Source organism: Schizosaccharomyces cryophilus (assembly GCF_000004155.1).
Source record: "Schizosaccharomyces cryophilus OY26 unplaced genomic scaffold supercont4.4, whole genome shotgun sequence".
NCBI classification, from domain to species: domain Eukaryota; kingdom Fungi; phylum Ascomycota; class Schizosaccharomycetes; order Schizosaccharomycetales; family Schizosaccharomycetaceae; genus Schizosaccharomyces; species Schizosaccharomyces cryophilus.
Window position 1 is genome coordinate 1,077,604 of NW_013185627.1, and position 22,358 is coordinate 1,099,961.

Consider the following 22,358-nt stretch of genomic DNA (forward strand, 5'->3'; position numbering starts at 1 on the left):
TTTCGACATTCCTAAAGTGAAAACAAGTACAACTTGAAGACCTGTCCTTTACCAATGCTTCGTCAAGTGTAAGTTAGATAAAATTTCAGTAAATTGGTATACTAACGAGAATAGAAAGCCTAAAAATGCACGCACTAAGCGTGTAATGGATAAACGCGAGCCGAAAGTCGTAGAAGGAGCGAAAATTGCTCTTTTCTTAAGAGGAAACGCGACTTCGCAGCTTGTTGTTGATGCTTTACATGACTTGTACGCTTTAAAAAAGCCTTTTGCTGTTAATTTTCAAAAGAAAAATCCCATTCTTCCTTTTGAGGATAGCTCTTCACTAGAGTTCTTTTCTGAGAAAAACGATGCCGGTTTGGCTGTTTGTGCTACTCATAACAAAAAGAGACCCCATAATTTGGCTTGGATTCGCTTTTTTGATTATCATGTGCTGGATATGATTGAACTGGGCATAGTAGACTATAAACCAATTTCTTCTTTTCATACTGTGCCTATTGTGCCCGGTACAAAGCCGATGATGCTTTTCCAAGGGCCTTCTTTTGATTCTCATCCCGTTTTTCGTCATGTTAAGTCTTTATTTTTGGACTTTTTCCGAGGCGAACCCATCCAAAAGTTGGATTCTGCAGGTTTGTCTTATGTAATTGTTGTTTCTGCCGGTGAAGCCAGCGACGACGAGACGCAAGCTTTACCGAAAGTGAATTTCCGGGTGTATTCCACAAAATTGTTAAAGTCAAACACGAATCTTCCTCGTGTTGAATTGGAGGAAATGGGACCTCGACTCGACTTTAGTATTCGCCGTGTTCAAGCTGCTCAAGCAGATGTCTTAGGTGAAGCGTTGAAGAAACCCAAGACCCAAGAACCAAAGACTAAAAAGAATGTGGATGTTGACTTGGTCGGCAACAAGGTTGGCCGCGTTCACGTGGATCAGCAAGATCTTAGCAACTTGCAAACTCGCAAGATGAAGGGTTTGAAGCGTTCTGCTGCCGAAGAAGAAGAGGAGGAAGAAGAATCGGAAGTCGAAGACGAAGATGTTGTTTCCGACGTTGAGTAAGCAAAAAAGCCAATGTTTGCTTCAGCCTTGGAAAATCCATACGGATACAATATTTTGTTTTTGGAAAGGCATTTTGGAAATTCATGGTTTTCTTTTTGAATTTGGTTCCTGGTTTATATAAAGGTAATTTAACGGTCAGTTTCTTTGATTTTGGGAAGCAGTCTAAAATTTAGATATAAATATTTGTCTGTCTCTATGGTTTCTATAGGAAGTTTTAATAAATTTTAATTTACATTTAGAAATACTCGAGTTCTAATAGAAAGTACTGGAGTCTCTAGTAACCAGATCTTTTAGTCGTTTTAAGCAAGTTGCACTATTCCAAACGGAATACGTTCAGCGTGTTGCTTAGGGCATTTGGATGTATTTCTTTAATATTTTAAGGTGTTGAACAGACCTCAGAATGGTAGTAAGGAGTTACTGACTTCTTACGAATTTCTTTTCTGGCCTAGCAAAAGAGAGGAAATCGAAGGAAATTGAATGAAAATAAAAGAATCTAGTAAAGATATTAAGTCAGAAACCCCAACTTGGTATGACGGGTCTCTTGTGAATATGCTAACGAACATCTACTACCTTAAACATACTTCAGGTCAAAAAACAAAAATGCAATTGAATACTTCGAGAGACGTTAACCCAGCATCAGTAGAGCGTCTCAAAAGTGACGCTAAATTAATGGTAGTCATTAAAGCTGTGGACATGGTAAACAAAGAATTTGATTAGATTTGTAAAGCAAAGGTGCTAATGCCAAGTGATTAGGAGGAAGAAATGCAACAAGATGCAGTACATACAGGTAAAGGAGAGAAGCTTAAGAAAGAAACTAATGGACATTTAAATAGCTGTGCAAGCGATGGAGAAATTTACTGTTGAAAAGGTAACACGATATTTAGAAAGAAAAACCAGCTGGCGGCGGAAAGAAACTAATAGAGTTTGTTTAGGACGTTGCTGCGTTTGTAAAAAGAGAGTTCGACAAAAAGTACTCTCCTACTTGGCATTGTATCGTTGGTCGAAACTTTGGTTCCTATGTGACACATGGTAAGAAGATCTCTTGTTGCTGAATTCCTTGATGGTAGCGTCCAAGCTAACAACATTCAGAATCCCATAGATTTATATATTTTTATTTGGGAACGATTGCGTTTCTGCTATTTAAGTCTGGTTGAACAAAAAGAGTTTCGTCGTGGGTCGGCATTATGGGTCCTTATTTATTTTAATTTGGATAGTTTCTACTGTATTCTATGCAATCTGAAATTCCTAGAAAAAAAAGTATTTCTCTACTATGAGTGTTTTCACTTATTTAATTTCTAGAAAGAAACCTTATCCATATGTTTCTAGTGCTACTTATGCCGCCGAATTTACCAATTGTTTGGGAATTGAAGGGTTTCGTAATGGAATAGGTATCTGCTGCTGAATGTCAGGACCAAGTTGTCTATTTGGCAAAATCTCTGCATTTGTCTTAATCTTATTCAGGCTGTTGATACTGGTTATAAGATTCCTAAGCAACAGGAGATTGCAAAATTCTTCCATTGGTTTGCTCGCTGGATATCTTGCAGGAAGTGAAACTTTTGTGAGAGAATCGTTAAAAACTTCCAAATCTATTACTTTGATGTCTGCCTATCAGTGGATTCGTTTTGTAAATAAAAAAAAAAGAATTTGAAAAGGCTCTTATTTTATTCGTTTGTGAAAACCTCACATAATTGTAACTCATGTTTTAAAACTGCAATAGAAAGGTCCGATACTGTCCAAGAAAGAGGAGACCACAGCTGAATCAAAACCATAAACCCAATTGAATGCTAAAACTGCAAAATTCGATTCTATCGTCTAACCCACTAATAGGCTCGATTCCATTCCAGTCTTTGTCGACGCCATTCTTGAACATCATCCACTCGACTCGTAAAACCTTTTGAAATAATTTCGTGTTCTTATTCAATATTCAAGCTTTTAGACATGTTCTTTTCATTGATTCAAATCTCATTTTACTTGCACACACTCATACCTAGTAGCAAGCCTCTTTCACAGCTATCCGCTCCTTACCTCTTCATCTCTTCACTGCCATTTCGAACCGCCAAAAACCCTTGCATTCGTAGCATTATTAATATTGTATACCTATATGTTTATAACATTTTATATTTGTTTCGCCGAAGTTAGCCAGAAGTGAATTGAACCAACGCGACTACGATCTTATCTCATTCCTGGTTTATGGTACAGAAGCCACCCGTACTGTCTTTGCACAGTAATTAACCTAAACTACTGCCATTTACTAAAAAAGACGTTTTCTTTTTTTATATAGAGCAATTGTTTGCTCAATTTCTCTCTTTTCACCAACACAAAGCCACATTGCACCACTTCTTACAGGCTTTACAAAGTACGAAATCAATTTGAGGCAGATTTCGTTCCCTGAACATTTCTTTTGTATGTTTTCACATCGTCTGTCATTAATTTCTGTAACCTAGCTCACAGATATCCTGGCTTCAAATTTGTTCGTTACTTACTTCATACGCAAAGAGTCATTTTTCTGCTTAAGATGGGAATTAGTATTGACGGAGAAAAATATATCCGTAATCTAGCTTCTTATATCTATACTCACGAAAAACGTTTAGCAAATGCTTCCAGCCAATTTACCAGTACTTCAATTTTCAGCAGCCAGCCAGTTCGATTGCATCTCACCCTCCACCATTTATACTTCTTATTGACTCAATTTGAGGAAATCAATGTGAATACGGGCCCTCTTAATATCCGTATTGAGAATCTGCATTCCGAGGCATTTCCAAGCGACTACACTTCTTTCCTCAGAAATCGAGCATCTAGAAAAGTAGACTTTGATGATAATATGAGCATGAAGAGCGTCGCCACCATTGGTAGTATGCTTTCTCAGGTGTCTTCCATGTGGAGCCGGTTCTCAACTGCTTCAAACGAGTTCACGGAGCATAGAAACAGGCTAAAGTTACTTTCTTTGCTGCGCTATATTTATTCTTCTTTTACCAAACTCCCCTTTTTAAGCCTTGTCCATAACCCGAAAGCAATTCTAATCTCTCAGTTTGAAGAGTTTCCTCTAGATACTGCAGTGCCCATCACGGTATTTAAGAACCTATCTTCTTTGGAAGTTCGCGGTTACGATGTAAGATCCATCTTTGGATGGAATTGTCTTTCAATAGGTTTGAAAAGCTTAATTCTGCATCATTGTGATCTGGTGGATTTGTCCGAGGTGTTTATCAAGTTGGTCCTTGATGATTCTGATCTATACCGGTTTCGTTCATCTAGACAACAGCAATTCGGTCAATCCTCCTCTACTGTCAATCAAACTCGTTCTCCAACAATGTCGATGAATCTCCGGCGCTCTGTCTCGCTTGGGTCAAAAGATCAATCAAGTCCACAGCATTCAAATAATTTCCACCGCACCCTGTCTCAGTCTGTATTAGTTTTGTCAAAAGAAGGCGTTGATTCTTCTAATCTTAGTGTCAAAAGTAATGAGCAGTTATCCGACGCCCAAAGTGTATTGTCATCCCATGCTTGGAGCCAACTCCTATATTTTCGCTGCTCTAATTGCAACCTTAAGTATATATCCGAAAATACATTTCTACCTCTTGTCTCCCTTTTATCTTTGGACTTAAGCGGTAATCAGCTTACCGAAATTCCCTCTGCTTTGGCTGAACTGCCGCAGTTACGCTCTTTAAACTTGGCTTCCAATAAACTCGATAATTGTCGTACTTTCTATCATATAGAAATACCTAATCTACAAAATCTTGTCCTTGCGTGTAATCAATTGAAGGATCTGTCGGGTTTGGAAGCTGTTCCTTCTCTGGAAAGATTCGATGTTCGGGATAATTTGATTGTTGATCCAGTTGAATTCCGTCGCCTCATTGGAAATACAAATTTTGAAGAAGCATATATAGCTTCAAATCCATTTATAAAGACTCATTCCTCACATCGAATTATGATTTTCAATTATTTTCGAGAGTTTCCGGGGTCTAAAGATATTTTGCTTGATGGACGAGGACCTAGCATGCTTGAGAGAATATATTTATCTGAGAAGGCAACCCCAAGTACGAGCCAAGGTGGCCAGCCCTCAGGAGGGAGCGATACAAATGCCGTCATTCATCCTACAAAGTCTACTTTGAAGAAAACAAGCAAAACAAGGATTGTTGATTTGTCGTTACCCCCTGCCAACGTTTCTCTTGCACGTCCAGAAAGTGATATTATATCTACTCAATCGGGATCCTCCATTACTAAACCTGGAACCTCAGAATCTAGCCATGATGCTGGAGAATTATTTCGAAAAAAGATTGAAGCTTTGCGTCAGGAGGCAGGTAATGAGTGGATAGAAGCTTTAGTACAAGAAAGCTTGACGAGACACAAAAATCATACAGAGCAAAGCTTGAAATAAATCGTATCCTTCATGTTACTTATGCTCATGGATAATGCCACTTAATCTACGATTCTAATTTCTCTTATGGACATGATGTATTGGTTTTTTTTTATTTATGATAATTTTTACTTTTATTTATAGTATCCTTCTGAAATGTACATAAGGTTTCTTCTTTTTTTTCGAGTTTATTTAAGTTTCATTATATTGCTGGATATACTAATCCCGGACGTTACAAGTTATTTTTAGGTGTGGTTCAATCGGTTCCTGACATTGTTAATTGAAACTGAGGTTGACTATGCGGCTTCCTATCACCAATTTTGTTTATAGAAACGACGTCCCCGTAATACTTGGCAAGGAAATTTATCACACTTCTGTATACTCGAAAAAAGACTCGTCTGTTCTCTTTAGAAACAATACGTGGTTTTCATCGCATAATGTGTTGCAAGCACAATTTGCTCTGCTTTTGAAACCATTGTTATGGCATCTCTGTGAAAGAATGCTGTTAAATTTTTCCTTGCTCTTTTCCTTAGTCCCCGCTGATCTCCTTTATTTTTGTTGAGTGTATTTGAGTTTAATCCAGTTTGTTGTTTGAAGTTATGGACATGAAGAAGGCAAGATCTGCCTTCCTGTTAATCTAAACCATTGAAGAAATACGTTTTATTTGAAAGTATTCCCTCAATAGTTACGAGCTTGTGCATGATAAGATGAAAAACAGGCTTGTATAGATGGAATTTCTGTAAATATATTTCTTCCATTCGTTAGCCTATCAACTATTTTTTTTAAAATTGATTTTGTTTCAGATCTTCATATTTGGGTTAAGCTCCTTACGTTTGCAAGCCTCCGGTGTATTATGTTTGTCCAAACTTATTAATGAGATATTAAAACTATCAAACGGTCCTTCCAGCTTTTTTTAATGCCCTATAACCATGGATACAACAAAAACACTATAATATATTTAAAAAATATTAATTATAGAAAACCATTTAGGTGGTTAAACTAAAACAAAAATTGTTACTAAAAGAGACCAAATTTACTCTTTTGGAATGAAAAATGAAAAAATAAAAATAAAAGTAAATTAGAAAAATAGTGAAGTGTACTTGCATCTCCTGTTACATGAATTTGGTTTCTGTGCTTTCAAGTCTTATGCAAGGAAAATTCTTCTTGAACCGTAATGAACCCCTATGCGGTTCTAAACCTGGAGGAAGATGAATTATACACTGATGAACAAGTAAAAGAAGCTTATCGAAAAGCTTTAATACAATCTCATCCGGATAAACGAAAAGATATTCTGCCTGGTCGATATAGTGTTGACCAAATTCGTGAAGCTTTTCAGGCCATTGGAAGTACGGAAGATCGCGAGAATTTTCTCAAAACCAAGGAATCTGGTAAGTAAAGAAACGGTATGCCTTAATTATAAGAAAGATGTTAACTTGTGTTTCCAGAGCGCGCACAATATTATTCTGTGGTTGATTTGAGTGAATTTGATGAGTTGGAAGATGGCTCCTACTACTATCCCTGTCGTTGTGGTGAGTTAGGTGGTTATGTCGTAACGGAAGAGAATTTGGAAAACGAAGAAAGCATTATTCCTTGTTTGGGATGCAGTTTGACTATCCAAGTAGCTTATGAGGTGGTAGAAACGGACGGAAGTGAACAGTAAAAGTGGTCATTTTTCATCTAATAATTCAAATTCTATTTAGGAACAAAAGACCCGAACGAGTGCTTGTCTTTGTCGTTACGTAGCAAAACTGCTGTCAACAAAAACTAAACTACACATGGTGCTCGCTTTTTGTTTCCTTAGCGGTCTTTTCCGAGAAGCATATTACTATTGAAACCATCGTTTGGAATTTTGCTGTTCTTAGCAATCATATATCTATCAGCAAGCGTATATAAAAGGGCGTGACATTGCAACAGTTGTCAAAAAAATAAAACTTCAATTTCTGTTGGGCATCGTTGATTCCAAAGATATATACGAATATAGATTTGTCTATGAAAGGACGAATTTTGACTCTGTCTTTTCTATGTCTAACTTGGAATTGGAAAGAAAGCAGCATATTTGAGACTAGATAAAAACACTTTTCATAGCATGAAGAAATATTCCTATTTCCAATAGAAATTATAAATGTGAAAAACCTTTTGATTAATTCAACATCTATCCTATAGGATTATTCTCTTCTTGATTTTGTTTCATAGCATTATTTACCAACGAATTTGGCAGTTTACAACGTTATCTATATTACCGTACCTTTGTGTAGTTGCTTCTGTTCTTTCCAGCGATGATAGTCACTATAGGGATGTCTGCCGTAGTTTGTTATAATAGATAATTCGCACTCACAGCAGCTTCTCTAATGTCCTGGGCGATTCTGGCAGTGTCTGGAGCCTGTCTACTGTACTTCCACACACTGCCACACTATTCCTCCTTCTTCCATGGGCTTCCACCAACCTACAGGGTTAGGGTTTGGAATCTTCGAGGTTCTTTGTTTACAGAATATAAACAGGACGAACCTACCGTCTTCACGTATCGTCACAAAAGGTAGAAGGCAAAGCAGCTAACAAACCTCTTACGAAGGAACGAATTTTTTTAATTAAAATTTAAAATCTGTGATTTTCCTTTTTTGGAGCTTACTGAGGGAATCGCTTTACGAGCACATCATTTTTGCATATTCAAGCTCACTTTAGGATTTAACGAAATTTCTATTCATTTGTTCTATCATTTATATTTTTTATAGAAACTCAAAATGTCAAACACTGAGACTTTCAAGTTCGAGGCTGAAATCAGCCAGTTGATGTCTTTGATTATCAACACTGTCTACTCTAACAAGGAGATTTTCCTTCGTGAAATCATCTCCAACGCCTCCGACGCTTTAGACAAGATTCGCTACCAAAGTCTTTCTGATCCCCATGCCTTGGACAGTGAAAAGGAACTTTACATTCGCATTACTCCCTATAAGGAAAGCAAGGTCCTTTGCATTCGCGATACTGGTATTGGTATGACCAAGAATGACTTGATCAACAACCTTGGTGTTATTGCCAAGTCCGGTACCAAGCAATTCATGGAAGCTGCTGCTTCTGGTGCTGACATCTCTATGATTGGACAATTCGGTGTCGGTTTCTACTCTGCTTACTTGGTTGCTGACAAGGTCCAAGTTGTCAGTAAGCATAATGATGATGAGCAATACATCTGGGAATCCTCTGCTGGTGGTAGCTTCAACGTTACCTTGGATACTGAGGGACCTCGCTTGGGTCGTGGTACTGAAATTCGCCTTCACATGAAGGAAGACCAACTCGCATACCTTGAAGAAAAGACTATTAAGGATACCGTTAAGAAGCACAGTGAATTCATTTCCTACCCCATTCAGCTCGTTGTTACTCGTGAAGTCGAGAAGGATGTCCCTGAGGAGGAAGACACTACTGAAGAAGTCAAGGAAGGTGATGATAAGGCTCCTAAGATCGAGGAAGTTGACGATGAATCCGAAAAGAAGGAGAAGAAGTCCAAGAAGGTGAAGGAGACTACTACCGAGAACGAAGAGCTTAACAAGACCAAGCCCATCTGGACTCGTAACCCTAATGAGGTCTCCAAGGAAGAGTATGCTTCTTTCTACAAGTCTTTGACCAACGACTGGGAAGACCATCTTGCCGTCAAGCACTTCAGCGTTGAAGGTCAATTAGAATTCCGTGCTGTTCTTTTTGCCCCTCGTCGTGCCCCTATGGACTTGTTTGAGGCTAAGCGTAAGAAGAACAACATCAAGCTTTACGTTCGTCGTGTCTTCATCACCGATGACTGTGAAGAATTGATTCCTGAATGGTTGGGTTTCGTCAAGGGTGTTGTGGACTCTGAGGATTTGCCTTTGAACTTGTCTCGTGAAATGCTCCAACAAAACAAGATTATGAAGGTTATCCGCAAGAACCTCGTCCGTCGCTGCTTGGACATGTTCAATGAGATTGCTGAAGACAAGGAGAACTTCAAGACTTTCTATGAAGCTTTCAGCAAGAACTTGAAGCTTGGTATCCATGAGGATGCTGCCAACCGTCCTGCCTTGGCTAAGCTCTTACGATTCAACTCTCTCCACTCTACTGATGACATGATCAGCTTTGAAGACTACATCACCAAGATGCCTGAACATCAAAAGAACATCTACTTCATTACTGGTGAATCTAAGCAAGCTGTCGAGAACTCTCCTTTCTTGGAAGTTTTCCGTGCTAAGAAGTTTGATGTCTTGTTCATGGTTGACCCCATTGACGAATATGCTGTCACCCAATTGAAGGAATTTGAAGGAAAGAAGTTGGTTAACATTACCAAGGACGGTCTCGAATTGGAAGAGACTGACGAGGAGAAGGCTAACCGTGAGAAGCTCGAGAAGGATTACGAAGAGTTCGCTAAGCAACTCAAGACCATCTTGGGTGACAAGGTTGAGAAGGTTACCGTTTCCAACAAGATTGTTGGTTCTCCTTGCTTGTTGACTACTGGTCAATATGGCTGGTCTGCTAACATGGAACGTATCATGAAGGCTCAAGCTCTCCGTGATACCTCTATGAGCGCTTACATGTCTAGCAAGAAGACCTTTGAAATCAACCCCAAGTCTGCTATCATTGCTGAACTTAAGAAGAAGGTTGATGAGAATGGCACTGATGACCGTTCTGTTAAGGACTTGGCAACTATCTTGTTTGAGACTGCTCTCTTGTCCTCTGGTTTCTCTTTGGATGATCCTAGCGCCTATGCCTCTCGTATCAACCGTCTCATTTCCCTCGGACTTAGCATTGATGAGGAAGAAGAAGCCCCTGCTGCCGAGCAAGCTGCTGAGCCCTCTGGTGAGCAAGCTGTTGAAAGCAAGATGGAAGAGGTTGACTAAATTAATTGAAGTAATCAGGAAATTTGTCAAGTTGTCTATGCATCATGCCTTTTGGAAGTAAACGACTTTGCAGTATAGCAAGTATTGTATGGTTTAATAATTTCGTCAAAAAAGTTTCTTTTCATGAGTTATTTTAATTAGAGACTAGATAATAGAAAAGAGTCTTTTTATATTATTTAATGGTTTATTATCTATATTGCATGAATAGTAGGTACTTATAGTGTTGAAGTAGCAAGGATTTCTTAGAAATCTGTGATAGTAAAGACGAGAAATGTGAATGGATAACTTTGCAAAGTAGTGTTATTATAGTTCTGTTATGAATGCTGGGTGTGATTTAAAGAAAATGTAAGTTGTCAATAAGCGTTAAAGATAGAAGGAATAAATGGAATATGCTTATTTGGTCATAATAAAACTGTAAGATACCTAATACATATTTGAGCACAGTCTTTGGTGCTATTAGACGAATTCAGACGTCGTCTTTGTAAGGACGCTTTTGTCAACTGGAAAGTCAAATTTCACGAATTTCTTGAAAACAATGTGAGTTTTTTCTTTGTTCCCCATTGATGAATGGCTGACTTGCAGAATTTTTGCCTTGACATGTATTGTTTATGCTTGAAACGTGACTTTTCATCAGCATACAACAGAGAAGTGTAGCAAGCAGTTCCACATAAAGCTGTGTATGAGTTTAAAGGATGAGAGAGAGAAAAGCCCGGAAGAAGGATTATTAGCTCTGGAAATGGAAGAAAGCTTTAGTGTAATAGTTTTACCAAGCCAGTTTCGTCTGTTTATAAAGTAATCCTCGGGAACTTGGCCTAAGAAGAACATGAAAATAGAAAGGAAAACAGTAAACTTGTGTTGCTAAAAATTTGTCAACACCCTAAGTGATATATCTGTACAAATTCACAACACAGTAGGCAAAGGTAAAGCATAAAGAATAGGAATGAAAACGGGTTTGGAGTAACATAAAATAGCAAAAAAATAATAATAATAATTTAAAATCCTAGGATATAAATTCATGAGAGTCAATAGCGCTCGTGCAAGGCAAAAAGGTAAATATGAAGGAAAAAATACGTTTAGAGAAAAAAAAAGAAAAGAAGGATAGTAAAGAGGTTTAGTTGTTGTCTTTAGAGCCAGCTACCGCGTCCACAAATTTTTCATAATAAAACATTCCATGGCTCGTGTGTGAACGGAGAATGGACTCAACGTCTTTGGCATCAATACGATCTCCCATGGTGGACAAGGCTTCTTTTAAAAGACCAATTGGGATTTTTCCAGACTGAGTGTCATCAAAAGTTGCAAAAGCTTCTAAAAGGTCCATTCTAGGAGAGATACGACACAACATTGAACCCATAAAAGTAAGGAAAGAAGCTAAATTAATAGGAGGACGAACAGAATCGAACATTTCCTGAACTACTTGACTAGAAGATTCTTGGTTTAGAGAGGTAAGCATAGTTTTCAAATCATCTTCGCCGATATTTCCATCGCCATCCTTGTCAAGCAGGGCGAAAGCTTCTTTGAGTTCTTGAATTTGAGAAGAGGTAAGTTGAGCAAAAGCACCAGAAGAAGCCCTTACAGCAGCCTGCGCTGCTACTTTTTCAGAAGTAGTAGAAGAAAGAGGAATTCTTTTCTCGCCCAAAGAGTTGGATTTATCTGTAGCCATCGCTGAATTTTTGTATGTCTAACCTATGTAAATACGAGATAAAAATAAAAAAGAAAAGAATAGATCTTTGAAAAGAGATGTTCTGGAAACCTTCGAACTGGATATTTGGTTATGGGTGAAAAGGAAGATTTATCAAGGAAAAAAAAAATAAAAAACAAAAAAAAGTGAAAAGATTTAAGAAAATAAATAAATGAAAATACTGCCCTTAATCCTTCACACAGAAGAAAAGAAAGAATGGGTAAAGTGTGCTTTTGGACAGACGAACTTTTTTTCTTGGTGAAGGGTATTCTTTGGTTTTTGTTCCAACCAATGTGTAAACAAACATTTCAGATCCTCGGGATGGAATGAAATTAGAGAATCCAATAACGATCAAACAAATCATTTTTCCTTATGCAATCCAATGGTTTCGTTTTGCCATGTTTATGTTGTATAATTACATGGCAGAAACTTACAAAATTAAATGTTTGGTCATTTGAGGCATGCCATCCAACATCGTTTTCTAAAAGAAGAGCAAATAATTTTTTTCTAATTGATAAACAGGTTCCTATTGTTCCAGCGCATCGCTCATAATCTGTTTTTTGTGACTTTGTTCATTCGCAGTGTTTCACTGTAGTAGTAGTAACTTCCAGTGGAATAAAGGTGAAGGTTTACTGAAGACTCGCACAACAAAAAAATGTACAAAATATTTAAATAGTTTAGATTCCTACGAGAACTTTTAACGCCCAGATTTTAACGTATTGTAACTGACTTATTTGTTTATATCGTTCTAATTAATATGATAACTACAAAGATCATTCATTTTCTTTATTATGATAGTGATGAAGAAGTAAAATTTAGTAATAGTTCAGTTAATTCAATTCTTTAGAGTGAAAAGAAGACAGGCTTCTCATTTTACACAAGTCAGTCTTCCTCTTTCCCTTCTCCCAAAGTTTAATAATTGATATTTGTTGCATAAGTAATTTTTAAAATGGATTTCAACTGGAAGCCAACAGACTATATAATGCTGTATATATATTTTATACTTACTATTTCAACGTCTACGGCCACACCTAGGCGAAAACACCAGTTCCCGTCCGATCACTGAAGTTAAGCGTCTGAGGGCCTCGTTAGTACTATGGTTGGAGACAACATGGGAATCCGGGGTGCTGTAGGCTTTTCTTTTGTTGCTCTTTACTTCTTTTTACGTAGACTGTTGCTTGCAACCGTTTTCTCGATAGAATTTTTGCAAGCTGTTCCTTTACAAGTGACAAAAGACTAATTACAAGTTCAATGAAAAGAAATGAAACGAACGTATTCAATTGCAAATAAGAATAAGAATAATAGTAATAATAATCATTAAGAACGTAGGATGATGCCAATGGTCTCAGATTACGGTTCCTTTCAATGCGCGGATTGTATGCATGCCTTTCTATTGTCCATTTTTCTTCGTTGCTTCCAATTCATATTGATACAAAGCAAAGGCATAGAAATAAACCTTCATCGGAATAAACCACTTGTAATGTTCTCTTTTTCCACTTACTGACTTTCGATCGGAAGAGTTAAGGCTCATGAGAAAAGAAAGGTAAACAAATTAGCATTAACTTTGAGTGGTAGGATTGCTCTGCAGCTCTATTTCTTCGTTCGTAGTTGTCGGCGGAGGAGCCAGTGCATCATCCCTTTGTTGATATCCGGGCAGCGTAGGCGAACCGGTGGTTTCAGTTGTATTTGCATAGTCTAATCCAAGGAAACGCATGAAAACTATATAAAATCCTTGGGCAACAGCATAAATAATATCACCAAGCAATACTCCAATTTTATATATGACACCACCAAGCAATACTCCAATATTACCAATGGCAATACACACAAAGATTATGGAGTAGGGCAAGGCTCTTATTGCCCCGATGGCAATTGGATGAAAGACTGCCTTTTGTTAGCAAACAATTGCATTTTTTTTAAAAACAATAACAAAAATGATTCACTTACAATAGAAAAAAGCATAGAATATTGCCCATATCACAATCAAAAGAACTAAAAAACCAAGAAGGGTCCAATCGTATTTAATTTCATTAAAGGCATTTTTTAGCCAAGAAAAGGGTTCGAAAGGATAGGAAATTGCTAGCGTACACAACAACGAAAAGATTGCTGTTGATAGTAAACGATAGTTTCTGTGTTTGAGGACCACATTTTCGGGAAAACCATAGTTTACTATTTCTGATGTTTTGCAGTGAAGCTCCTTTATGGACTCAGGAAAGCTGCTGGATTCAGTCATTATCGTTTTTTTGCTTTGTTTGACTTTGACAGACGTTGAATTGGAAGTTTTGTTTATGTCTTTTGGTTTATACAAAGGAAGTCCCTTTTCGAGATCAACATTGTAAACATTAGCATGGTTGTATGCAGGAGGGTCGCTTGAATCGAATTTTAGCTCCTTTTCCGACATCCTAAAAATAAATAAAGAGAAATTTCAATGAATAATTAGCAAAAGAGCGTCAAATAAAAGCTGTTGATCCCTATTCGATGCAAAAATTTCGCAAATGCAAAACTCATCAGAAATAGCAGCCAAAAACTAAAGCAGCTCTACCTGGTCATTCCAAACATTCACATGAAAGTCAAAATCAGCCCAATTGGCAGGAATTGAAGAAATAAAAAGTTGGCTTCAGCAAGAAATTTCGCATCTCTTACGCAACATTTTAGCTCAGGATAGTGATATGTTCAGTTGCGCTATCTCCTATACTGATATATAGCATAAATCGTTGAAGATACGTTTGAACCACAATGAACAAGTAACAAATTTCGCTAATTTCGCGTTTGTTTACACCTCTGTAAACAAAGCAGATCCCATTTCTCTATGAACTTATGAACAATTTTTTACCTTGAAAGTGAGTTACTAATTTTTCGTTGCACTAAAGTTATTCAAACAGAAGAAGTAACAAACAAAACACGGAAACTGCAGACGCATTAGCTAACTGCTTTTCATTAGACAATTGAGTAACAGACTACAACCAAAAAGCAGCTTTCACGGGTTCTTCAGGATTAAAAAAACCTATAAATTACTTCTTTGAACTGAAGGAACTGTGCACGGCCATACCTAGGCGAAACCACCAGTTCCCGTCCGATCACTGCGATTAAGAGTCTGAGGGCTTAGTCTCGTTTGTGCTATGGTTGGAGAGGTGCTGTAGGCTACGTCTTTTTCATAATTTATCCATTTTTTCTTTTAATTTATACACTTTCTCGATTAATATGGAAAAAACGTACAAACTGGTTTATACTTGCTGCAGGATGTTACCCTAAAGGTAACGATTAACAAAGATCTCAATAAATCAAATGGAATTACAAGTTCAAGAAAAAAGGAAATCAACGATAGTATTCAATTTGAAAATAAGGATATTAATTGATGGATGTAATGACCAACGACCCAAAAACGTTAGGCTCCAGTAATGTTCTAGCAAGTTTACCAACTCCATGCCTCTAAAGGCGACGAAAAAAAGCTTCAATTATTCATATTAAATAATTGGTTTTTCATTGCAAGACTTTACTATCATACTAATACAGGGGCAATTTGAAAACTAAAATAAACTTGGAAATTCGATGTAAACCCTCAAAGTAAGACAGTAATGAGTAATAACAAAACCAAGAGCTTCAAGTATCTCTCCTCATTCATCTCATAATCAGATATATTGAAATAATTACCATAGGCTAAAGGTTCAGAAGAAGACAAAAACAAACGAATGGAACTAACGTCAAAAAGTAGGATTGGTTTGCAGCTCTATTGCTTTATTCGTCAACGTTAGCTGAGGAGGTGTAGAATTCTTTTGTTGATATCTAGGAAGCGTAGGCGAACTATCGTTCTAAATTGAGCTATCAACTTCAAATCCAAGAAGCTCCATGAAATAGAGATAATATACACTACAAAGAAGTAAAAAAAAAACATTCCGCCAATAGCAACTAACAATCCAACGAACACTTCTATCATGTCAACTGCTATACAAATGGACAAAGTAATCCTAAGTATACATAGGGTGATGACCTTTACAAATCGACAACAATAAAACTAAAACCAGATGCTACCGTTTGTAAGCAAGCCAGCAATCATAAAAATTTCCGCTTACGCGTGATACCAAAAATTGCTGCCCATAGTTCAGCATAAATGTCTAAAGTGGCAATTTCCCAATGGTGCTTGTCTTGTCCCAGAACTATGATAACATAAGCATAGATTTTGTATACTTAGATATCAGACATACATACCCTTCCTATAAGACTACGGATATAAAGCGAACATTTTTTAATCTTTAATGATTACTTTTTCCCAGGAAGAAAGCGGTTTATTGGCTCTATAAATTCCTTTAGAAGGAATTTAAACCGCTAAATTGAGTCATTTTCAACTATTCTCTCTCATTGATTTTGGTAGAAGTCGGATTGCAAGGTATATTTCTATACCTTTGGGTTGTCCAAAGGAAGTCCTTTCTCGAGATCAACATTGGAAACTTTTATTAAGATTCGACTGTTCCGACATTTTGACAGAAATTTAAAGAATATGCAGCGATTTAACAGCAACGGAGTCGAAAAAGCAAAGTTTCTGTTCTCATTGTTAAAACTCGCAAATCGCTACAGAATGGAAAAGTTCAAGAGAAATGGCAGCAGAACCTAAAGCGGTTTCCTTGCTCATCCAAAGAAGCTCAAATTCCAAACAAAATTATTCCAATTATCGGAAATAGAAGGAAAAAAGCTGGTCCTAGCAGGAAAATTCGCTGCCCTTACGCAACAGCAATGGTCACCTTAAAGTCATAAAGGCAAGTAACATGTTTCATAATGTTCGTGTTGTTTACATCTGAATCAACAAAGATGATTCCCTTTTTTATGAGGTTTTTCTTAAGAAATTTAAGTTTTTTCATAATCTAAAAAAGTAAAATTAATCATCAGAATATATTCTACTCGCCTTTGATTAATTGCTTCTTTATTTCCATGTCAAGTAAGATACGCTTTGGAAACTAAAAACCAGGGATATTTCATCTTTTGCTTTTGCGTAGAGGGAAACAACGGTCATATTTTCTTTCGATCATTGCTTTTAAGCTAATATGCTCGTTCTTGTCAACTGTCTTAATTTCATTCCTTAATGATCATAAAGCAAGGGAAACAACCATAAAATTAAGTCCAAAACCAGGCTTCAATTATAATTTCACTGATTTGGTATAGTTTAAAAGGCGCTTTTGCTCGCTGAAATCCTAGCTTTTCTTATTTGATTCTTATTCCTAGGTGACTTTCCAGCTACTAAACTTCTTTACTGACATTTCCATTTATGAGAGTGAAGAACCATTCTACAAGATATCCAACTATCTTTAATTTTAAAGTTTATTTTATATATCTATATCTATATACACTTTTCTTTTACATATTTACTCATTTCTTTCGATTTATCTCAAAAAAATTTCCCTCTTGTCTATTTATTAACGAAAGCAAAAGAGTGTCACTAAAATGAACAAGAAAGCTCCCTATAGGACTGTAAATAAATAAATAGCCTGGTTCATATCTGGGAAAAACGCTTTGATAAAAAAAAAAGCATTTTTAGTTGGTTCTAATTCTTCTGTATCAAGTTTAAGAGCATTTTTTGGGTCTCTCTTTGAGTAATAAAAAAGCGACAGCAAAACTTGATCGTACAAAACCTTTCTAAACGAGCTTACAAGAGAAAGAAAGCAAAAGCAACATTGTATATCACCATGTTTCGATGGTCTTCAACCTATACCTTTGGTTTGTTATGGTTAATCGTCGGCGGTGAAGCGTATCAATTGACTACTATAAAACAGGATCATAAAGAAACGATGAAATACTACGAGGCGAAAATACATCATCTGAAAAGTTTACAAAGAGAAAAGTGATGTTTTAAGATTCCTTTTTCCTTCAAGTCTATTCTTAATTTTATAGGCTCTCCAGTATGTCTTCCCGTGCTTCATTGGGAATTACAGCCAGAGAAGTAATACTATGTATTCCCATTCTTCTTTGAAGCTGCTCATGCTTGACAACAATCTCGCAAAACGTTCCTGTGGTTTTTCTATTTTGAATTTCTTTGTACGCTCTTTCATACATAACCTTTGCATTCTTTAATAAAACAGATTTTGAATTTTCTGCAATAGCAAGGGGAATATCTGTCCTTTGAAGCTCCAAATCTGCTCTGCTAATCCATATTCTCGTACGGCTAGCATCATAAGTACTTGCCAGTTTGAGTGCTTTTGTAGCTTGGCCAAATATATTCCAAGCCCTTGTCAAGATTTCCACGGACGGGACTGGGTTTTGTTGTAACTGTGCTTGAATTAACGTGTCGGCAAATTCTGCGTAGGCGTCTGCCTTGTCACACAATAATTGAATATGGATGGGCTTCGTCGGAGAATTTGACGCCTGTAACGGATTTTGCACGTTGATTTCAGGCAGTTGTGACAGACGGTCATCATAGACTTGTAGCAACTTCACCCATACTTGTTCTGATTGTTGCCCCGATAATACGAGGCGCTTTTCCCTTGCCAAATGCCAATCCATAAATTTTAAAATATCATACTTTTCCGAAATAGGCTGAACGATTTGAATTAGATTCTTAAAGTCGGACTCTGTGAAAAGACTTGTGCTCGCAGCTAAAGCAGCGATTTCTCCCAAAAGAACAGCAGAGTCTTCGTCGCTTTGGGATACATGTAGTCGAAATTTCTCAAAATCAATGTTTCCTAATCCCGAGGAAGCAATTTGTTCCAGCTCTAGCTTTTTCTGATGAAATTCGTCTTGCTGAAGCATTGAACATTTCATAATTGCATCTAAAGCAGCTTGGATATGGGGTAATGCGAGTTGCTCATTACCAGCTTCTGTCCTACTTTCAGCAAGGTATTTATGCGTTTGCGCAAGATTAAAATATGCTTCAGAATGTGTTTCCAAACTTATGGCTTTTTGGTGCAGGTCAATGCTAATTTGCAGATATTGGGCCGACTGACTCGACAGCATATCGCAATTGGAAACCATATTCAAATAAAGTCTAGCTTTGTTAAACCAAGCATCATAGTCATTTGGCCTGGCTGTCAAATACTCATCGTAAGCTTTGGAAGCTTTTTCATAGAATCGATAGCACTAGAAAACTATTAGTTTTGACCTTTATTAAACTGCGAAATGAAAATAACCACTTTCAATTATTGTTTATGAAAATATGTGAATCTGCTATTTTTGCAACTTACCTTTTCAGGATCTAGCCGCCAGCGGTCTCCACTCTCTTCTAGTTCAATGGCTTCTTCAAAGACGTCGTCTATTGACTGAGGCTTTTGTTGCTTTGTCTTCTTCGCTTTAGCTGCTTCACGTAGAATCTCTTTTCTTGAATTACTCATGACAAAAACAAAAATGATTAATCAGTACATATAATTTCGTTAAATACAAATAAAAGGCTAGAAAATAAAATAAGTCAGGTTTTGTCTTCCTATACACAGAGGTATTTTAGAATTATGATAATATTACATTACACGTCCTACTTGCGAAATTTTGCACCTACTAACCAAAACCTATCGTTTGAAAAAGAAAGGTTGAGATTTACAAGTTAAAATTGGTTTACTGAAACAAATCAATTAAAAAAAATTTGGAATTCAATCTTTACACCCTACGAAAAAAGGTTTCTCTATAAAACACTCCTTTAAAAAAAACTTTTTTGCTTGTCTTTTGGTTCTACTATCCAAGTAAACGTGATCGTCATAGAAAGATTACCAAGTGTTGATTATAATGTCTCAAAAAATTTCCGTTCTTTTTGTATGCTTGGGCAATATCTGTAGAAGCCCAATGGCAGAGGCCGTCTTTCGAGACGAAGTAAATAAGGCGGGCGTGAGCGATCGTTTTGAAACAATTGACAGCTGTGGTACAGGAGCATGGCACGTTGGCAACTGGCCTGATCCTCGTACCATCGATGTGCTGCTAGCAAATGGAATACAAACAGATCATTTGGCTCGTAAATTGAAGTTGACAGATTTCAAAAAGTTTGACTACATTTTCGCAATGGATCGATCCAACTTGCAAAATATCAGACGAGTGTGCCCAAGTGATGCCAAGCCGGAAATTGCATTGTTTGGAGATTATGGCAGCGCAGGCGTATCCAAAATTGTGGAGGACCCTTACTATGGAGGAGATGATGGATTCCAACTGTGCTATGAACAACTGGTAGACTTTTCAAGAAACTTTATTCGGAAAGTAATTGGATAGAAAGGTTTTATTGATAGAAAAGAAATTATAAAATTCATAAGTTATATATCGATTACAACATGTTAGAGAGCAAATATTCATACCCATGACATGAGACGAATATAATGAATGATAAGAAAAAAAAAACAACGATATCGTAACAAAAAAGAGAGCGAGAGGGGAGAAAGAGTTATGCTTTGCAGTATCAAAGTCGGTCATCTTGATTAGATTGTTTAGAGTAAAAATAATTTAAATAGAAGAGACCGAACAATATTGTCGATTGTAGTAGACGAGACCACTAGAGTGTGCCAGGGGTATGGAACCATGCTCAACACGATCAACGTTTGCGACAAACAAGAGATGGTCTTGTACAGGTATAGAGTGAAGGATGGAACAATGTAAGAGACCAAGACTATCCAAAAGATGCGGAACACCTTCTTTACTAAAGGAAACTTCAGATGGAGAAAGGGTATCTGCGGTAGAAGAAGAGGGAGAAGGAGGGCTGGATATGTCCTCTTGAACAGAAGAAAGAGAGGGAGAAGGAAAAACGGTTGGATGATTCGGCTTGGAAAGGATGGAGGCCCATTGGGAGTGACGGAGGATGGAGCTGGAAAGAAGGTGGACGACAACACGTCGGGATTGGACAATGGCAGAAGCAGTTCGGGAAGGAATTTTAAGATTGAAAGAGACAACAGGATTCGGTGAAAGAGAAACGGGGGTGAAAGAAGAAGCGGTCATGGCAGCTTGATGACCGTTAGGAAAACCGCTGGAAAGGATGACGACGGGTTGGGCAAAGCGTCGCATCAAAGCCCGAAATTCTGCATGATGAGAAGAAGAGGAGGGAAGAGAGGAAGAGGAAGAGCTGAAAGAAGCACGAAACGGAAGAACGGTAGGGTACGAAGAAAAAACGGGGAAAAGATGATGCGGATGAGGATGAAGGGATAGCCAAGGACGCATTCGATCAACAACAAATCAGGTCCAATGGCAATGGAAAGCTGCTAATAAACAAAAAATGAGTAAAAGAAAAGGATATTGCGAAGAGAAAGACAAGGAATATACGTTCACTTTTATTAGCTAGTTTTCAATGAACTATTTTTATATTTCGTCCCTTTTATTTTTTTCCATGAATGGTGTTGTAACTAGAAAGTTTGTTGAATGACTGATGATTACGATCAAGGTCTGACCAGATCAAAGGTATGAACATGAATGACCAGGTCAGGCAGGTATGGTAAGAGAAAGCATATGTCGGTTTCCCTTCGCTTCCCACAAGTTTAAACTCTTCAACCTTTAAGGGAGAAATCTAAGAACGAAGTGACTTTAGGGAAAATTCGCCAATAAAGGGGGTTTCATCCCCAAATAGAGAATAAGGAGAGTTAACGAATTAAAAAATTACTCACTTAAAAAAAAGAAAGGAAGGGAGACGAGACAAACCTAGAGACGGCCGAAAAAAATAATCACACGAGAAAGAAAATTGCACTACGACATGTTGTTTTTCTATAGCCGACAGACGTAAATAAACAAACAGATAAGTTTCATTCTACGTTTCAGTTTGCGGTTCTATTCGCCCGTATTTGTGTCATTGACAACCAGCATTTTTAAGTTTGTCTTCATTCTGTCTGCTTATACTGGATGGGCGTTGCTCTGTCTCATTCTCCTCATTCTCCTCACATTCCCGCCTTCTCTTCCACTAGCATCTTTCTTCCTGATATCTTTGCAAGCTCGTTACTTATCCTTATCCCATACTCCAGTTTATGCCGTTCTGTGTTATCCAACCCAATACCGATGATCCTATAAGACGTGATTTCGTCCGGAATTTTCTTGAAGAAACCCGATAAGACAAGACCCATCCAGGCCAGAATCGTAAAACGAAGGATAGCGAAAGACGACGAGAAATCGACGGTAAAGAGATCATGTCACTCTCGCATACAAATGTAGACAACTAGAATGAAAACAAAAAAAAAAAATTAAGACGGAAACTGAAGACAGTAAGAAGAGACAAGACTAATTGTTTCATCGATTCTTGTGAATCATTACCTAAAGTTTAAGTTTCCCGTTACAAGATTCGGGTCACATGATGATATGGAAGGCAGATGTCATTTAACGTAATAAAGCGTAACTCTATAGTATTTTTCAACGAACCAGATAAAACCAAGTTTAAAGCTTGTAGGCAAATCTTAGACTTGCCTGCCCTGCCTCTCAGCTAACTACCAGCAACCGCTTCAAAAAAGTCGGTTTTGATTACCAGGCCTAATTTTTTGCCGAAATAAAATTTTC

The 22,358-nt window shown here is 37.4% G+C and overlaps 11 protein-coding genes and 1 non-coding gene across 12 annotated transcripts; 7 read left to right on the forward strand and 5 right to left on the reverse strand.

The window, feature by feature from the left end:
• Window positions 1-10: 10 nt before the first annotated feature.
• Window positions 11-1,327, forward strand: SPOG_02692 (brix domain-containing protein Rpf2). Its single transcript, XM_013168633.1, has 2 exons — window positions 11-68; window positions 115-1,327. The coding sequence occupies exons 1-2, from the start codon at window positions 55-57 to the stop codon at window positions 1,049-1,051; spliced, it is 951 nt and encodes a 316-aa protein (XP_013024087.1). The 5' UTR covers window positions 11-54; the 3' UTR covers window positions 1,052-1,327.
• Window positions 1,328-1,441: 114 nt separating this feature from the next.
• SPOG_02693 (dynein light chain Dlc2) lies at window positions 1,442-2,786 on the forward strand. The gene is made up of 5 exons (XM_013168634.1): window positions 1,442-1,747; window positions 1,805-1,838; window positions 1,885-1,919; window positions 1,984-2,080; window positions 2,141-2,786. Exons 1-5 carry the CDS (start codon window positions 1,529-1,531, stop codon window positions 2,203-2,205), a joined length of 450 nt encoding a protein of 149 aa, XP_013024088.1. The 5' UTR covers window positions 1,442-1,528; the 3' UTR covers window positions 2,206-2,786.
• A 307-nt stretch (window positions 2,787-3,093) lies between these two features.
• SPOG_02694 (uncharacterized protein) lies at window positions 3,094-6,388 on the forward strand. Its single transcript, XM_013168635.1, has one exon. The coding sequence runs from the start codon at window positions 3,567-3,569 to the stop codon at window positions 5,424-5,426; it is 1,860 nt and encodes a 619-aa protein (XP_013024089.1). The 5' UTR covers window positions 3,094-3,566; the 3' UTR covers window positions 5,427-6,388.
• Window positions 6,389-6,417: 29 nt separating this feature from the next.
• Window positions 6,418-7,546, forward strand: SPOG_02695 (diphthamide biosynthesis protein Dph4). The gene is made up of 2 exons (XM_013168636.1): window positions 6,418-6,793; window positions 6,851-7,546. Exons 1-2 carry the CDS (start codon window positions 6,580-6,582, stop codon window positions 7,063-7,065), a joined length of 429 nt encoding a protein of 142 aa, XP_013024090.1. The 5' UTR covers window positions 6,418-6,579; the 3' UTR covers window positions 7,066-7,546.
• A 366-nt stretch (window positions 7,547-7,912) lies between these two features.
• Window positions 7,913-10,581, forward strand: SPOG_02696 (hsp90-like protein). The gene has a single exon (XM_013168637.1). It carries the CDS (start codon window positions 8,144-8,146, stop codon window positions 10,253-10,255), a length of 2,112 nt encoding a protein of 703 aa, XP_013024091.1. The 5' UTR covers window positions 7,913-8,143; the 3' UTR covers window positions 10,256-10,581.
• SPOG_02697 (myosin II regulatory light chain Rlc1) lies at window positions 10,553-12,125 on the reverse strand. Its single transcript, XM_013168638.1, has one exon. It carries the CDS (start codon window positions 11,913-11,915, stop codon window positions 11,367-11,369), a length of 549 nt encoding a protein of 182 aa, XP_013024092.1. The 5' UTR covers window positions 11,916-12,125; the 3' UTR covers window positions 10,553-11,366.
• An 829-nt stretch (window positions 12,126-12,954) lies between these two features.
• SPOG_16283 lies at window positions 12,955-13,069 on the forward strand. Its single transcript, XR_001203101.1, has one exon. It is a non-coding gene; the product is annotated as a 5S ribosomal RNA (ribosomal RNA).
• A 422-nt stretch (window positions 13,070-13,491) lies between these two features.
• Window positions 13,492-14,567, reverse strand: SPOG_05757 (uncharacterized protein; the record flags this gene model as incomplete). The annotated part of the gene is made up of 2 exons (XM_013168690.1): window positions 13,881-14,567; window positions 13,492-13,817 (listed from the first exon to the last, which is right to left on the reverse strand). The coding sequence occupies exons 1-2, from the start codon at window positions 14,332-14,334 to the stop codon at window positions 13,492-13,494; spliced, it is 780 nt and encodes a 259-aa protein (XP_013024144.1). The 5' UTR covers window positions 14,335-14,567.
• A 1,758-nt stretch (window positions 14,568-16,325) lies between these two features.
• On the reverse strand, window positions 16,326-16,786 carry SPOG_02698 (uncharacterized protein; the record flags this gene model as incomplete). Its single annotated transcript, XM_013168639.1, has 2 exons — window positions 16,326-16,470; window positions 16,653-16,786. 2 exons carry the CDS (start codon window positions 16,784-16,786, stop codon window positions 16,326-16,328), a joined length of 279 nt encoding a protein of 92 aa, XP_013024093.1.
• Window positions 16,787-17,541: 755 nt separating this feature from the next.
• Window positions 17,542-19,401, reverse strand: SPOG_02699 (uncharacterized protein). The gene is made up of 2 exons (XM_013168640.1): window positions 19,100-19,401; window positions 17,542-18,995 (listed from the first exon to the last, which is right to left on the reverse strand). The coding sequence occupies exons 1-2, from the start codon at window positions 19,244-19,246 to the stop codon at window positions 17,808-17,810; spliced, it is 1,335 nt and encodes a 444-aa protein (XP_013024094.1). The 5' UTR covers window positions 19,247-19,401; the 3' UTR covers window positions 17,542-17,807.
• A 92-nt stretch (window positions 19,402-19,493) lies between these two features.
• SPOG_02701 (NADH-dependent flavin oxidoreductase) lies at window positions 19,494-22,135 on the reverse strand. The gene has a single exon (XM_013168642.1). It carries the CDS (start codon window positions 21,039-21,041, stop codon window positions 20,334-20,336), a length of 708 nt encoding a protein of 235 aa, XP_013024096.1. The 5' UTR covers window positions 21,042-22,135; the 3' UTR covers window positions 19,494-20,333.
• On the forward strand, window positions 19,632-20,194 carry SPOG_02700 (dual specificity phosphatase Stp1; the record flags this gene model as incomplete). Its single annotated transcript, XM_013168641.1, has 2 exons — window positions 19,632-20,093; window positions 20,147-20,194. The coding sequence occupies 2 exons, from the start codon at window positions 19,632-19,634 to the stop codon at window positions 20,192-20,194; spliced, it is 510 nt and encodes a 169-aa protein (XP_013024095.1).
• Window positions 22,136-22,358: the final 223 nt, after the last annotated feature.

Bases quoted from the DNA above. Each gene is read 5' to 3' on its own strand.
- SPOG_02693 (XM_013168634.1), top strand. From the start codon at position 1,529: ATGAAAATAAAAGAATCTAGTAAAGATATTAAGTCAGAAACCCCAACT. The intron at 1,748-1,804 runs GTAAACAAAGAA...CCAAGTGATTAG, and splicing joins TCATTAAAGCTGTGGACATG to GAGGAAGAAATGCAACAAGA. The intron at 1,839-1,884 runs GTAAAGGAGAGA...ACATTTAAATAG, and splicing joins ACAAGATGCAGTACATACAG to CTGTGCAAGCGATGGAGAAA.
- SPOG_02694 (XM_013168635.1), top strand. From the start codon at position 3,567: ATGGGAATTAGTATTGACGGAGAAAAATATATCCGTAATCTAGCTTCT.
- SPOG_02695 (XM_013168636.1), top strand. From the start codon at position 6,580: ATGAACCCCTATGCGGTTCTAAACCTGGAGGAAGATGAATTATACACT. The intron at 6,794-6,850 runs GTAAGTAAAGAA...TTGTGTTTCCAG, and splicing joins TCTCAAAACCAAGGAATCTG to AGCGCGCACAATATTATTCT.
- SPOG_02696 (XM_013168637.1), top strand. From the start codon at position 8,144: ATGTCAAACACTGAGACTTTCAAGTTCGAGGCTGAAATCAGCCAGTTG.
- SPOG_02697 (XM_013168638.1), bottom strand. From the start codon at position 11,915: ATGGCTACAGATAAATCCAACTCTTTGGGCGAGAAAAGAATTCCTCTT.
- SPOG_02699 (XM_013168640.1), bottom strand. From the start codon at position 19,246: ATGAGTAATTCAAGAAAAGAGATTCTACGTGAAGCAGCTAAAGCGAAG. The intron at 18,996-19,099 runs GTAAGTTGCAAA...ATAGTTTTCTAG, and splicing joins GGCGGCTAGATCCTGAAAAG to TGCTATCGATTCTATGAAAA.
- SPOG_02701 (XM_013168642.1), bottom strand. From the start codon at position 21,041: ATGCGTCCTTGGCTATCCCTTCATCCTCATCCGCATCATCTTTTCCCC.